Source organism: Saccopteryx bilineata, chromosome 2 (assembly GCF_036850765.1).
Source record: "Saccopteryx bilineata isolate mSacBil1 chromosome 2, mSacBil1_pri_phased_curated, whole genome shotgun sequence".
NCBI classification, from domain to species: Eukaryota; Metazoa; Chordata; class Mammalia; order Chiroptera; family Emballonuridae; genus Saccopteryx; species Saccopteryx bilineata.
This window is the reverse complement of record NC_089491.1, coordinates 63,506,890-63,523,748: the sequence shown is the minus strand read 5'-3', so window position 1 is coordinate 63,523,748 and position 16,859 is coordinate 63,506,890. Positions and strand designations below refer to the sequence as shown.

The 16,859-nt window shown below is 36.6% G+C and overlaps 1 protein-coding gene across 3 annotated transcripts in view; it reads left to right on the top strand.

Annotated features, from left to right (window-relative positions):
* RFX3 (regulatory factor X3) overlaps window positions 1–16,859 on the top strand; it is a 325,625-nt gene that overhangs the window by 249,649 nt on the left and 59,117 nt on the right. For all 3 annotated transcript variants that reach the window (XM_066257177.1, XM_066257176.1, XM_066257175.1), the window contains 4 exons: window positions 7,414–7,535; window positions 9,179–9,291; window positions 14,242–14,357; window positions 14,795–14,949. In XM_066257177.1, the coding sequence (XP_066113274.1) occupies window positions 7,414–7,535; window positions 9,179–9,291; window positions 14,242–14,357; window positions 14,795–14,949 (506 nt within the window). The remainder of the gene's footprint in view (window positions 1–7,413; window positions 7,536–9,178; window positions 9,292–14,241; window positions 14,358–14,794; window positions 14,950–16,859) is intronic.

The window sequence follows — 16,859 nt, the reverse complement described above, 5'->3', positions numbered from 1 at the left end:
TTTGAAGTTCAAGTGAAAGAAGGTATATAATGATTTTTTTATAACTGGAAACATGCAAGTGTCAGATAAGTAATTACTGTTATTATTATTATTATTATTATTATTATACTGGTGCACTAAAGAAAATCATTTCTTTAAGAGTAAGGCTGTTTTGGATAAGAATGAAGCCTGTCAATTGGGCAAATTTGGCTTCTATTTCTTTGTAACTCTAGGCTAGTGGTTTTTAACTTTGGTGTTAATAGTTTACCATTCCTTTCTTAGACCATGAATTCCCTGGAGTCACTTCAGAGCTAAGCCCCTAGTGCTGGTCAATTACTCTGAGGCAGCTGAGGGCGACAGGAATCTAGTGGGATGATGATGAGTGCCTGTGCATTCGGCTTTTGAACACAGATAAGGAATCTTGGCTCTTAGGTAGTTCATGTTCACTCTGCCACTATAGCAGTCCTTGATGTAAAGATATTTTCTGTTGAAGAGTCAGTATTCAGTAATTAATGTAAAGTTTGATAATACTTTATTAACAACTACCACCTATCCTTTTAATGAACATTTATTGACCATTTAAAATATTCTTCAATTAACATTTCATATGCATGATCTTATTTGGCAATTATTTACTGAAAGGGAAATTGAGGCCCATTTAATTTTGCTATATGCAAAACCTCACTAATTTATTTTTTTCTGGATAGAGCCTCAGATACTTTTGTTGATGTTGTTGCTATCTTGGCATCAGGTGGAGTCAGGTTATTATTCTCCAAATAAAGGAGTCAAAGCATCCCTCTAGAATCAGTTTAATACAAAGTGTCAGCTGTAAACAAAAGAACTGTCATTAAAGTGTTATGCATATTTGTAACAAGATTATATCAATTCTATCCTGTCAACCCTAAATCACTTATGCTAAGAGGAGTCAGTGAAGAAATTCATGAGAAAGGAAATCCTGTCTGCCTCTTTCCTCATTGCACTCTCAGCAGCCAGGAGAGCACTGAGCACATTGTCAGTGCTCTGTAAGTATGAGTTAAATGAATGAATCACCCACATCTTTTATTTTAGCCAATAGCTTCAACCTTCTCCTTCCCCAAGTTTTCTTCTAAAGCTGCTGCAATTAATACAACTATCCCATTTGAATTTAATTTTTTTCTCCTTCCCTTGCCTAATTATAGATGTAGAACTAATGAAGAGACAGATTCTCTAAGAATTACTAATAAGGATTGAAGACTTGGAATAACTATCATTATCCAGCAGGGTTGATGTTAGAAGTCATTCAGATACAGACATATGCAGTATGATATCAAGGAGTCAGTTACCATTCTGAAAACACGGTTCTCTTAGCATCTACTATTTTCTCTGATCTGTTCATGTTTATATCATTTGGTTCATTTCAGACCTCAAGTCCTAGAAAGACTTTCTAGGACAATTTTTCCAAAGAGATTCTCAAGATTCTAATAGAAAAATTTAGCCTCTTGCCCTTATTATGAACTCAACATTTAGATGTATTCATACAAATTAAATATTGTATACTTTCTAGAGATAATAATAACTCAGTTTGCCTATACAATTCAGATTTAGTGTGTGCATTTTTTACTTACTTCAAAAGACCTTTTCCAAATGTTTCATTAAATCTATTGAAAGTCCTTCCACTTGGTCTTGTTAGTTAAATGTGGTGGTTAATATATACCATTCTTTGCCTTCCATTTGATTCCTTCAGTGTCTGTATGTGTGAGATTATTGACAGAATTAGATATTATTTTACAGTACAGTTATAGCTGTTCAAATGCTAAATAACAGTTATGACTAACCCCATGGGGGAAGATTCCTAATAATTTTCTAAGTTTTCTGTGTTAGTGACAGGTTTCATGCATACACTCAGCTATTAAAGCATTAGAGTTCCTTTGATTTCTTAATCATTAACAACTTTAACTCTGATTTCCCATGGAGTTGCAAGCTGTTAAAATTATCATTTGCCTCTTACTAATTTTGAAACCAAGAGCTGTTTCTTCATTCAATGCAGCACAGGTCTTTCTCAGAGAACACACACAACTCAGGAGCACTAAGAATCTAGTACAAGAAAGCCGAATCCAAAACCCATGGATTTGTAAAATAAATGGAGGAATGGGGAGTGAGTTCAGTTGTTTAAGGGGTTACTAAAGTGTTCAGTTTTGTAAAAGATTCAATAAAAAAATTTTTTTCAATAGAAAGTACCTCTGGTTTTTACAATGTATTACTTAAATGGTGATTATTTTGTGAAGAAGGTAAGAGAGGCAGGTAACTTGAAAATGATGTTTCAGTTGTAAGATTCAGTTGAAATTCAACCAGAGTTAAGAGAATGTTGGTTTATCATGTAAGTCCATAGAATATAAAAATCATGCTGGAAAAATTTTATTTGTACACAGCCCATTCAAATCCATGCCCCTAAGCACTTGGCTTATAGTAAATGCTCACCAAATGTTTGTTACATTGATTTGATATATGTTAAGATCAATTAATAGTACAATAGAAGGAAATTGTTACTCTGAGCATGCTTTCATCTATCATACATTCAGAGTTATTTACTTACATTCCAAATGTAGTTTACTGGAAAAAAAAAGAAAAAGAAAATTGATGACATTTTATTTAACAAAATGACTTGTCCCTGATGTTAGGGATATATATATACTTCTACAACAGTGGGCTGAAGGAATTTACAATCAGGCCAAGAGACTTCTATGGACTAGCATTGTGCAGACTCCTTAATAAATATCTCAGAACTTGTTAAAACAATCAATTTCTAAGCCCCATTCTCAAAAATTTTGTTGGGTAGATCTAGAATGAGTCTAGCATTTGAAATTTATGGAAAGCTACCTAGATATTGGCATACAATTGGGTTTCAAAACCTAATAGAATACCTATAACTGTTTTTCCAAGCAGACTCAGTTACCACGGATATTTGTAGAGCCTATTTTTAATGTTCCTATGTTTGACTTCCTGTTGAACTCCATCCTTCTCTGGAAAGACTCAACCCTCTCAGGTGATGACAGGGTTAGAACATCAGGAAAATGAACATTTAGCTTTCCTCAGACCAGTATTTGTGATTTCTGGGGATTTCGTCTAAGTGCTGATGCAATGCCAGACAGTATTCTGTGCTACTACATGATTTAGTATTTAAAACAAAGCAGGAAAAGCAAAATTCAGAGCTACCAGGAAGTTCTCTCATATTTAGCTCCCTCTAATACTGCTCTTGTACATACTCTTGAGCCATACTCTTGCCCTTCTAATGTAATTCTTCACGGCACAGAACCCTCCCAAACCTGTCCCCACACCTTTTTCTGAGGAGGTGCAACATAAGGTTCTGGCTTGTAAAGGTCCTATTGACCCAAAAATGGATACTCATAGTGCATCGGTGTCTAATCCATTTAATCTACTATTTACTTTACTACCCTTAATTTTATGGTTAGAATAAAAACACTTATTTCTCAGTTCTGACCATTTTCTTTCTGTCTTCATCTCTTCTATTGATATATAAGGTTTGTTTTTAAGTACTGAACTGCACAATTACTTCAGAGTGTACCAATTAATTCCCTTTTTTCCCTACAAGCTAATATTGATGCATTTTTCATCTCCTGTGTAAAATAGTGTACCTATAATCAGTGCTTCCCACTCAATATCATTATTATTAAGTATAATCATACATTAATTATAATGCATTATGATTTTGAGTGCTTGTTAAAAATATATTTCTTTCCCTGAGGAACTTCCACTGTATACATCTTTCTAAGGAAGCAAATTATTTTGCTTGCAGGCTACTGGTTTGCTAAGCTCTGTGTGCAAGTAGGTTGTGACCTAGCATCGATCCTCTGAAAACTTACAGTCTGAGAGAAACATGTCACTTCCTTTTATGGTGAAATTCCACTTGTCCTTGATATTTGTGCCTGTTAAGCATCTGTAGTATACTAGATGTTGTGAAGGACAAAGGAATTTGATAAAACATGACTTGGGCAAAGTCTTATAATTACTCTCTAGTCCTATATTAACATAATTGAATTCTATAGGAAATACTTTTTTTTTTATTTACTGAGGGGAGGAAAGGCAGAGAGACAGACTCCAACATGCACCTTGGGTTCCACCTGGCAAGCCCACTACAGGGCAGGGCTCTGCTATCTGAGGCATAGCTCCATTGCTCAGCAACCCAGCTCTTAGCACCTGAGGTGGAGGCCATGGAGCAATCCTCAGTACCCGGGGCCAACTTGTTCCAGTGGAGCCATGGCTACAGGAGGGGGAGAGAGAAATAAATAGAGAAAGAGAAGAGGGGGTGGAAAGCAGATGGTCGCTTCTCCTGTGTGCCCTGACCAGGAACTGAACCTGGGACATCCACACACCAGTCAAACACTCTACCACTGAGCAAACTGGCCAGAGTCCAGGAAATATTTTTATTTTTTCTTCTCCAGGGTAAATACCATATTTCCCCATGTATAAGATGCACATTTTTTTTTGAAAAATTTAGGGTCTAAAAGCTGCTTGCGTCTTATACAGTGGTTGTAGATTTTTTTTACTTGCATTTCCTGCTTTTTTGCATGGATAAGGAGATGTATGAATTTTATGATGAATAAAACTTGAGTTAAATAACTTTATGTAATACATTTTTTTCAAATTTGGGGTCCTAAATTGTGTCTTATACATTAGGGGAAATACAGCATATTCCTTTAACCACTTTTGTTTATTAACTCTGTGAATGCCATATTCCATTAACTAAAATGAAGAAACATGGTTAAACAATTTTAGCCTATTTTATTAGTGATATATTGAATAAAACTTGATATCTGATAAAGGAAGGCTAAAATCAAATGAAACGTGGAATGGATCAATGAGGACAAGGAACTTTCCCTAATGTATTTACTACGGATAAAATCATTCTAATTTTCTAGAACAAAGGATTAGTAACTCTCTCCCCCATACAAGTACTCAAAGTACTTGCCTCACAAAGATTTTTTGTGTTGCTAAGATGATTTTTAAGGAGGAAAATAAGTGAGAAAAAACACAATTTCTCATAAAGAGCATTCTAAAACATCACAATACTAAACTTCTGCCATCTCTTGGTATGAGTCAATTGAAAAGTACTTTCAGATTGTTTTTTCATTAAATAAAAGAATACATTTAGGCCCTGGCTGGTTAGCTCAGTGGTAGTGCGCTGGCCCTGCATGTGGAAGTTCCGGGTTTGATTTTTGGTCAGGGCACACAGGAGAAGCAACCATCTGCTTCTCCACCCTGTTCCCTTCCCTTCACCCTACCCTTCCATCTCTCCTTCTCTCTCTTCCCTTCCCGCAGACATGGCTGGAATGGTTTGAGCAAAGCTGGCTCCCAGCAGTGAGGATGACTCTTTGCCCTTGCCTCAGGTGCTAAAATAGCTTGGTTGCCAGGTAACAGAGCAGAAGCCCAAATAGTCAAGAGTATTGCCTGGTAGGCAGCTTGCCGAGTGGATCCCAGTCCAGCACATGCAGGTGTCCGTCTCTGCCTCCCTGCCTCCCTGACTCTCACTTAAAAAAAAATAAAGTTTGATTTCATTTATAGCATTAGAAAATAGCAACCAACATTTTGGTGATGTGGGATCATGACTGAAATGATGAAGGAATGAAGCAGTTGTACCCTTTTTTCACCCTGTTCATCTTCTGACTTTATTTTTGCTTTTCATAGTTTTTCATGAGCTACTGTTATATATGGAATAAGCACAAATGTCATTATGATTGCTCTACAATTTTTATTTGAAGTTTCATTGATATAAGCTGTAATTAATAACATTCAAGATTGAATCATTCCTTAAGGAAACCAGAGCATTGGTTTATACAGTGTTTTACCGGGTCCATTCATTCTATATCTATTATCTGAGTGCAGGCATCTTTGAGTATATCCTGTTCAGGTATTAGGGACATTGTTATTCACAATAATTCATATTAATGATCCAGTTGCCTTATGGTATTAATGTAATAGTCAAGTTTCTGATAGTAAAAGTATTTGGTGGTTTCGTTTATAAATATAATTAAAAATAGGGAAGAAAAGAATGGAATGATTTACATGAAGTGAATAATAGTATCTCTAGAACATAAGATTATTATAGATTTAAATTTTTTCCTACTTTTTATAAATTCATAAAATGAAGAAAATAAGTTAAATCTTAAGAAACAGAAAAAAATCTTAGGAAAAAATAAATTATCAAGAATTATTATTGCTGCCCTGGCTGATTGGCTCAGCCATAGAGTGTCAGCCCAGCATATGAAAGTACTGGTTCAATTCCCAGTCAGGGCACACAAGAGAAGCGCCCATCTGCTTCTCCACCCTTCACCCTCTCCTTCCTCTCTATCTCTCTCTTCTTCTCTTGCAGCCAAGGCTCCATTGGAGCAAAGTTGGCCCGGGCACTGAGGATGGCTCAATGGCCTCCATCCACCTCAAGTGTTAGAATGGCTCCGGCCACAATGGAGCAATGCCCCAGGTGTGCAGAGCATCACCCCCTGATGGGCATGCTGGGTGGATCCTGGCCAGGCGCATGCGGGAATCTGTCAGATTGTCTCCCCGCTTCTAACTTTGGGAAAAAAAAGAATTATCATTGCTACTTACTTTTTATTTTGTATTTGTTTATCCAAGGAGGGTTTTTCAGGTTATTATTATTTTTTATGTCATGTTTCTCTCTGAAGCATGCTTTTCTTCTTGCCCATGATGCTGAAACATAATTTCTCTTTCATAGCACTGTGCAAAGTTCATGAGTATGTATGACTAGGATCTAAAGATAAATGCATAACTGTAGGTGACTGATTTTTTTTTAATTTGGTAAATTAGGTTTGTAGATGGATTCTTGCATGTATTTTTCTGCAACTTAATGTTTAGGGTATTTCTGTTTTCAGATGTGGAAAGGAGTCAAGGGAGATGAATGTGTTGAGATGGATGGGAGGTTTTAAAATACAAAAACAACATAGTAGAGTTTGTAAGCTGATTCATATTTTAGAGCTATTAATTAATTGAAAGCCATTCATCAATATTTCTCAGGCCCTAGCTCCGAGATCTTAGATTGGATTAAAATCCCAATGTATTTAAAGTGTTTCTTCCTTGATCCATTGCCCGTTAACAGTTGTGTTCAAACCATGTATTAAAACTATATTCATGAACATCTTTACCACTAGTATACAATGAAATACCTCCTAATACTTTCATTCTTAGGTAGATTTCTGAATTTTCAAAATTGGGTTTTCTTCCTAGCCCCTCCCCCTTTTTTCTTTTTACAATTGAGAAAATTTCTTTATTTTAGCTTTATGAGACACAATGGAAAAAAAATCCTGCAACTGTCATGAGACCTTAAAAAAATAGAATAAAACTGAATGCCTTGGGAGTTTTATGTAGTACAAAAAAGCAAGGAATAATTTGGTTTATTTGTTTTTTCCCATCTAATATTTTTAGGTACAAGCCTATGCAGAAAGTGGATGGGGTTGCAGATGGTTTCACAGGAAGTGGTCAACAGACAGGCACATCTGTTGAGCAAACTGTAATTGCCCAAAGTCAACATCATCAACAGTTTTTAGGTATGTTAAGGTGTAATGCATATTAGTTGCTTTTAGGATTTTGAAACCAAGAGAACAGTAATAGTGTTACTGTGATTTCAATATTAGTTGTTAATTACATAGACGTTTTGTTGCTGAAACTATGCACATCATATATTTCTAGCTCATTTACATTTTCTCATGTTCACTGTAGCTTATTTTTAAAACACTTGAGCTATGTAGGACTTTTAAATGTATATCAATTAAAGGTTCATTGCTCTGAAATTATTTTTCAGAATTTGTATTAATTTGGATTTTAATCAAAATTGTGTTGTGTTTTCTTTTATTAGTAAATTAAGTGCCAAAAATACAGGCTCAGATTTAGAAGAAAACTATTATAAGCTTTTTAAAAGTAATTTATTCTTCTAAGTTGATCAAAGTACTTCCTATTTTTTAATTTTATAGATGGTATGCATGTTTTTATTTGAAGAGTTGGAGAGTAGAACTTGAACATTTTGTATATTCCTGTCATAGCCAAAGGTGCAAAGAAATGGCACTTTAACTTAATTGACAGCTCTTCTAGAGATGAATATGCATAGTTTCTGTACACCAGGTCAAACAAGATAGTAGAAGCTGTTGGGGAGTGCGTGTGTATGTGTCTGTGTGCGTGTACATGTGTCTATGTGCACTTTCTTAGAAAAACAACTAACATGGACTTTCACGTTGGAGCAGTTGAAAATATTATGGCAGCGTTTTCTAAAGTCCTCATGTATATATTTGTTGACCTTTGAGCTCTCAAGAATAGTTTTTTACTTCATACTTTTATTTCAATTATAATCTTAAAAAAATAAGAGCATATTTTGGACTAGAAGAAATACTGTTTTGCAATTTTAGTTTCCACATTAATATTTGAATTTGGGATAAGGTAGGCTCCAAATTGTATTGCATTAATTGTCCAGAGCTAATGAGAAAAGAACAGAAAGAGACTTACTATGTAAATTATGCCTTCATCCCAAGGGAAGGCTAACTGATGTCCCAGTGCTCTGTGTGAAGGAAAGTTTCACAGCTCATTTCAATATAGAAGAGTAATAGGGAACCAGCCACCATGAAGTACGTGTGGGTATAGGCCTGTCAAACCCAAACTATTCTGTGCCCCAACAGTCAGTACCATATTCATGCTGTGAGAGGTAATTTACGTACAGCTCAACAGCATCATCCTTCCTATGAAATGCATGTTGTTAGGACTAATGTTATTTTTGTAGTTTTCTTTGTATATATTTTGTAGCTTTGTGGTTTATAATTATCTAAGAGGTTTGAGCATATGAATTTAAAATTAGATTTATTTTTTACATACTTAAGTAGCATAATCATAAAAATAACCAAAATTGATACCGGCTAGCTAAAGATATATTTTTCTTTTAATACTAAGAGATAATGCGATGTGTTTTTCTAGTATAGTCATAGTGAAAATTTAGTTTATCCCAAAGTTTTTAGGGTCCCTATATTCCTTTGTACTGATGATGTTGCCAGGTTTTGCTTGCAAATACTAATATCAAAAATCCTTGCTCTTTGGACTTCTCATCTTAAAATGTTTTTCCTTTTTAGTCTTCTTAAATTTTCCTTTATTAATCTGTAATTGGCAGCATCCACAAAGCTTTTTTTCTTTTGTGTTGTCATGGTAACAGATGCATCTCGAGCACTTCCAGAGTTTGGAGAAGTTGAAATCTCCTCTCTGCCAGATGGTACTACCTTTGAGGATATCAAGTCACTGCAAAGTCTTTATCGAGAGCACTGTGAGGTAAGTCCTTCCAAACACAGTACAACCACGTGCTAAGTTTTGCTAGACAACTTGCTAAAAACAAAATAATCAAACTTATTCCTAGGAGACATAAAATGTTAGTTCATATTTCTTTGAGCACTAATAACTTAAATGTTTCTTCTTGTCTTAGAGTAGAGAAGAGAGGAATATAGGAAAGGGAGAATAAATTTTACTGTCCTTTTTCTTAGTCTGTCCTGATATGAGTCCTGGTGGAGCAGTTCCACTTGTAGGTTTTTATCCTAGAAAAAATTTTATATATGAGTGAAGAGATAAGTGTATAAGGTAACTTACTGCATTATTGTTTATAATGCAAAAGATTGGTTATAACTGCAGGATCTAGTAGGGAACTGAATAAATAAAATATGGTGCATTCTTTAAAGATGAATAATATGCAGCCATTAAAAAAAACAGGCTATTCTAAAATGTACTCATATGGAACAAACTTAGTATTTATTTTTAAAGGAAAAGAGCAAGATGCAAAACAGTATGTATAGCACACCTATCGTTTGAATGAAAAATAATGGATATACATCTCTCCGTGAAAATGTGCATGGTGGTTGTCTTTTAAAGGAAACTGGGTGACAGGGAGTCAGAGGGAAAGCCCCAGTTTTTTAATACACCCTTTTCCCTTTTGAATTTTATACCATAAGTGTGTATTACTATCAAAAATATTTTAGAAATGTTTAATAAAGCACTGTAAGCATTCTTTTGGGGATATTGAAGCTCCAGTTTTGTTTGGTTTTTGGTAATTAGGTTTCTCTTGGCATTTTCCATCCCTATTCTTATTCCCCTTCAGAGTTTCCTGCGTTAGAACTGGCCACATACTCTCCAGGAGGTGAACTCTGTCCATGTCAGCATGTTCATATACCTATAGTTTACCTGGTACTGAGCTGATGGAGAGCATTTAGAGTTTTTATGTACCTTTCCTTTTGAAGGAGGAGTCTATCTGTAATTTAAGTAGCTTGATTCCAGGGCTATTTATGTGCTACCTAGAAGTAAAAGATAATCCTTTAGATTTCACGGGCAGCCCTCCTGTCTGCTGACAATAAGGTATATAGTGAGAAGTCTCAGCTCATAGCATTCACAGATTTGTTTCCCATTCCGGAAATAAGAACTGCTTGAATAAATCCTAGAGCTTGTCAAGGGTGCCAGATTATTAACAACTAAGGGTAAGCTCTCTTTATTAACAAACTATGTGCCAGAATATTCTTCAACATATCCTGCCAGTCTGCTCCCAACATATCTTGTAATAAAGACACTTAATATCTGTTTCTCTTTGCTGTGTTTTTCACAATATTAGAGAATTTCTGGATAATACTTCTATGTCTAGAAAAAATTTATTTTCACATGAATATCATATTCAGGTCTTCAATAAATATTTATAGGAAGATTCTCTGAGCAGTTTCTTTTTTCTCCGTGTTCTCTGAAACTTGCTTTAAGCAAACCAGTCTACACAAATATAATTTGGCTTTTTTTTAAAGTTTTTTTATACTTATTCAAAATATAAGTCGGACAATGATTATTTATATAACTGAAGAACTTACAGTAAGATATTCTAAATGAGCCTGACCAGGTGGTGGCACAGTGGATAGAGTATCAGACTAGGATGCAGAGGACCCAGGTTCAAGACCCTGAGGTCGCTGGCTTAAGTGTGGGCTCATCCGGTTTGAGCACAGGCTCACCAACTTGAGCACTGGGGTCACTGGCTTGACCATGAGATCACAGACATGACCCCATGGTCACTGGCTTGAGCCCAAAGGTTGCTGGCTTGAGCAAGGGGTAACTCGGTCTGCTGTAGCCCCCCAGTCAAGGCAATATGAGAAAGCAATCAATGAACAACTAAGGTGCTACAATGAAGAATTGATGCATCTCATCTCTCTCCCTTGTTGCCTGTCCTTCCCTATCTGTTCCCCTCTCTGTCTCTGTCACCAAAAAAAAAAAAAAGAAAAAAAAAAAGAAAAGATATTCTAAAGGAAAAACTCTCATATAAAGTGAAAATATTCTTTGGATTAGAAAATTTTCATTAACATTCCAGTGTTCAGGATTATTCTATATGAAGAGAGATGGGCATGTAAAATTAATCTGTGACCCTGCACTCAAGCTGGTGAGCTCAGACTGGCAGGATAATTTGAAGAATATTCTGGCATATAGTTTGTTAATAAAGAGAGCTTACCCTTAATTGTTAATAATCTGGCACCCTTGACAAGCTCTAGGATTTATTCAAGCAGTTCTTATTTCCGGAATGAGAAACAAATCTGTGAATGCTATGAGCTGAGACTTCTCACTATATACCTTATTGTCAAGCCAGAAACCTCAGGTTTTCTAACCTGAGTCCTCAGTGTCCCAGTCCGATGTTGTATTCACTGCGCCACTGCCTGGTCAGGCTGATAAATGTTTTATTAATTTGTAAAACCATTTCAAGAGGCTGTTGCAAAGAATGTCCTTTCTGAAAGAATTAGTAATTATTTTTATTTGAAGAGTTACTAAGTTTAGATTCACTGAATTACTTGCTTTATTTTGTGTCCTGTTTCCTACAGTTTAGGTTTAAAAGAAAGATTAATATACCTATTTTGCCTGTTATTTGAAATTCTCACAATTAGTTTATCAAAGATATTATGTGAAATATCACTAGTTTTAAGTAAGGAACAAGTATAATTTTCTACACAAGGTGTTGCAACACTGATTTTTTTCTTTAACATACACACAGTGGTGTTTTTACAGCAATCTCAATGATAAAAATATATAAGGTATATAAGATATTAATAGTTATTTCATTAATAGATGTCTCTTGGAATGTGCCTAAGTTACAGTTGAGAAAGCAGCTATAGTTTGCCTCTTGAGAAGGTTGTGGTTTCTCGCCTGGGAGGAGGGACATCTCTATACCCTTTCCTTTCAGGGCTTGAACTTGCATTTTTATCATTGCTGATATAAAAGGGTGAAGAGTATGTTAATTAATTTTTCCCCTATCCTTAATTTTTATTACTAACTACTTGCAACATATTCTACTAGTTGCCACCAAACAGATTTTGCTTAATATTTGAAGTGTTCTCAGAATTTTCCTGTATGTAGATCATCAGTTATTTTCTGTTTCATGCATAAGGGCAGTCTACACAGGTAGCAAAGACTCTAGAATTATGACATTATATTTTCCTAAAATCCTTAGATTGATTTTCTCAGTTGTCCCCTGTTATCTCTTAGCTTCTGTCAATTTTGTAGATCTTGACAGGGCTGTTGTACCTGTCCTTGTTCTCAAAGCTGAGGACATCGAACACATTATACTGACAACTTCTGTCTTTTATGCTAAGAAGAATCACAGAATCATGTTTTCTTTTTTCACAAACAAGTTATTTGCTTTTTTAGACTGCTTTTATCTGAAGGTGAATTTATAAACTAATTGCAAGGCCAGGGCAAAACTAAATATGATCATCAAAAGTTAATGAAAGTTGCAGCCCTGGCCGGTTGGCTCAGCGGTAGAGCGTCGGCCTAGCGTGCGGAGGACCCGAGTTCGATTCCCGGCCAGGGCACACAGGAGAAGCGCCCATTTGCTTCTCCACCCCTCCGCCGCGCTTTCCTCTCTGTCTCTCTCTTCCCCTCCCGCAGCCAAGGCTCCATTCGAGCAAAGATGGCCCGGGCGCTGGGGATGGCTCTGTAGCCGCTGCCTCAGGCGCTAGAGTAGCTCTGGTCGCAACATGGCGACGCCCCGAAGGGGCAGAGCATCGCCCCCTGGTGGGCAGAGCGTCGCCCCATGGTGGGCGTGCCGGGTGGATCCCGGTCGGGCGCATGCGGGAGTCTGTCTGACTGTCTCTCCCTGTTTCCAGCTTCAGAAAAATGAAAAAAAAAAAAAAGTTAATGAAAGTTGCAAATCTTAGCATCTTCAAAAGGGGGAGGGGCTTGATGCAGCTGGAAAATGGTTCTAGGAGGTAACATTGAGAAGGAGAAGGTGAGCCCTGGGCCCAAGATTAGAAAAGGGGATATTCTTTAAGCTGCTCTCTAAAGGGAATGTGCGGCCTGACCTGTGGTGGCGCAGTGGATAAAGCGTCGACCTGGAAATGCAGAGGTCGCCGGTTTGAAACTCTGGGCTTGCCTGGTCAAGGCACACATGGGAGTTGATGCTTCCAGCTCCTCCCCACCTTCTCTCTCTGTCTCTCTCTCCTCTCTCTCTCCCTCTCTGTCTCTCTTCCTTTCTCTCTCCTCTCTAAAATGAGTAAATAAAATAAAATAAAATAAATAAAGGGAATGTGCAGGGATCAGATTGAATGGGAGGCACTGTTTGACCAAAGAGAGGGGCTTGCTGAGCTCTTTTTCTGCCCAGACAGGTGCTATCATCTGAAGGCCTGCCTGACTCTAGAGCTTCTGACCCAGCCTCTGCTTAGCTGGGAACACTGTGGAGCCCACGGTCAGCAGTCTTAGAGCTAATTTAGCCCCAACTCTGTCTGTCACACACAGTGCCTCCACACCCTTCACTCCTGGCCTCTCTGAAGGCCAGTGGACACACCTAGCCCAGTGAGGACTGATATGGATTGAATCTATTTCTCTGCCCGCTGGTCTGAGAATAGGAAGAGTGGAAGCAACCCTGGAGGCAGAGGGAAATGGTGGGTAAAAGCATGGAAGAAAAATAAGAGAAGAAAATGGAGAGGAAGGGAAGTAAGCTCGACAGTGGAGGGGAGGGAGAGAGATGAAAGTGAGATCTGAGACCATTGTTGGGAGGGATATAAGTCATCCTGCCTGATCTTTTGCGAGCTGTTTCCCTCTCCCACCCCAGCTACTCTGACTTCCCTACTTCCATTGGCCCAGTTTAGTCCAGTTTTACCATGTTAACTTATACACCCAAAGGTATCTTTACCATGTAAGTCCCATTATATTATGCGCTCCTCACACCTCCACATAAGAAATATTGTAAGGTAATACAGTAACCATTTTGTTTTTTAGGCAATATTGGATGTTGTTGTGAATCTTCAGTTTAGTCTGATAGAAAAATTGTGGCAAACATTCTGGCGCTATTCTCCCTCTACTCCAACTGACGGCACTACCATTACTGAATCAAGGTCAGGATCAATATGCTTTTCTTATTCATTTTCATGGATGAGTAGATGTCACAGCTAATAAATTGGAGATATGTATACCAGTTGTGAACCCTACCTGATAACATTAAATGAGTAGATTGAAATAAACCACAAACTGCTCTCTTGAGGTTTCAGTGTGTGTATTATAGTTCCCATTTTATTGAATTGGGGGACTGCAGTAGAGCTATTTCATCCTCATGGAATTAGTGGTCATATCTGCCTTTCATGCCTCCAGAAAGTATTAATGTGCATAGGCAATTCTGGGGGAGTGTGCTATATATCCAGCCGTATGGCACAAGTGGAATGGTGGTATAGTTCTAACCTCAGTGATATTTGATAAACTAAAACTATTTTTAAAGTCCATTTTCTTTTTTATCCTCATTTGCCATCTATTCATTTGCTACATTTATTCACGCCAGCAATCTGAGTGAAATAGAAAGTCGACTTCCGAAAGCAAAGCTGATAACTCTGTGCAAACATGAGTCTATCCTGAAATGGATGTGTAACTGTGACCATGGGATGTACCAGGCTTTGGTGGAGATTCTCATCCCCGACGTCCTTAGACCTATTCCTAGTAAGTTAAATGCAGACAAGTACGGATGCTTTTGTTCTCATACATTCCACCCAGGAAGTTTTGGGAAGTGACATTGCAATCTAGCCTGATTCTAATCTCATTTAGATTTGTCACATAGGAAACATGCAATGCAAAGTATTGCCTGAAGGAGCCTAGAGCAGAACTGTAGTATAAAAGGAACCATTATGTTTTTCAATCTTGAGTAGCTTTCTTTTTGAAACAAAAGCTAACCCATAGATGTAAGAGCCCAATGACTAATTGCAAGAACACTCCCAGGCCAAACATGTAAAAATTATTCTACTCAAAGACACAGTTTCCTCCATAAAGCCAAAATACTTTGAGATCTGTAATTGCCAGGCCAGCCTTTTTCATGGTTGCTTTTGATTTTAAGTGAATTTATCTTGGTTTCTACTGAAGTTGAATTTCCTTATAAACGCATTTACTTTGTCACCTACATCAAGTTCAGAACTACCGATGTAGTTTCAACTTAACAGTAATAGTTAACTGGCATTTTGAGAGAAAAATCTCTGCAACTGCACAGCATTTTCTTCCCATCATGAAGCAAATAACAATTACACAGATAACTTAGATTACTTTTTTAAGTATTGGCTGCTTTTTACAACTACCTTATAACACACAAAGATATTTTCTCTGAAAGTGTCAATACAAATGCTACTATGGATACTTGTGTTAGAGGCATTTGAAATGATTTTATGTTTACATCTTTATGAGCACATACAAATGACCTTAACTTTATTTATTTATTTTTTTATTTACTGAATTTAGAGAGAGAAAGGAATGGGTAGAGAGAGAGAGAAAAAAAACATTGATCTGTTGTTACACTTATTTGTGTATTCATTGGTTGATTCTGGTATGTGTCCTGACCAGGGATCAAACCTGCAGCCTTGGTGTAATGGGACAATGCTTTAAGCAACTGAGCTAGGTTAACTTTTAAAGGCTGGGGACAGAATTGCTACTCTAAAGTGACATTAATAAGTTTAAAAGCAATCTTTTATTTGTGAAATTGGCAACCAAGTACTTCAAGTACACCATTCACAGGTGATTTGTATTAAATTATTCCAGACAGTATTTAAATAGGCTTTTAGTAGAATAAAAGGTAAAGAAACTAACATTACCATTTTTATACTTTCCTTTTTTTAAAATATGATAGATAACAGTGGAAGGTATTAGTTACTTCCTATGTTCCTTACCACCTTAAAATCAATACTTAGAAATACATTTACATATAATATCAATGAACACACATAAATTTGTATAGAAATTTGTTTTTTAAAAATCCAGCTGCCGTTTTCTCACGTTTTTATTAATTGCTAATTTTCTACTCTGTCTGTGCCATGTTCCTGACTAAGGATTGATTCAAAGTGATGTTGTCATGGAAATTTTCTGTGTACAAATTCTCTACTGATTAATGTTTCAGAATCTGATTTTCCTTGTTTTCATTTTGCTCCCTGAGCTCTGAGTTATAATCTCTAGAGATGATTAAGCAGAGTTGCACAGGGTAACTCATTAGCCTATGACATCTTCCCACTAATGTGTGATTTCTTTCATGAGATATAAGAAGTGATGTCAGTGAGCACTTTCTTTTTTGAGGCGTCAACATCAGCATTCATTAAATAACTCTAAAACCTTAAGCTTCCATGTTAGCCTCACCAGAATCTAACATAAATTCAAGTTTCCTACCTTAAACCATGTAACAATTTTAGTTAGCTTTAAACCCCACAGTTTAAACACACAATGCATTTGACCTGTGTTTTTTTGTAAATTGTGATTTAAAAAAAAACAATTTATTATCTCAAGTACTTTGTTCTATATTCAGCAGACAACACAACTTAAAGAATTTTTACATAAGTATAGTTTTATAGTTGCTCTGAAATTACAAAAGACATTAA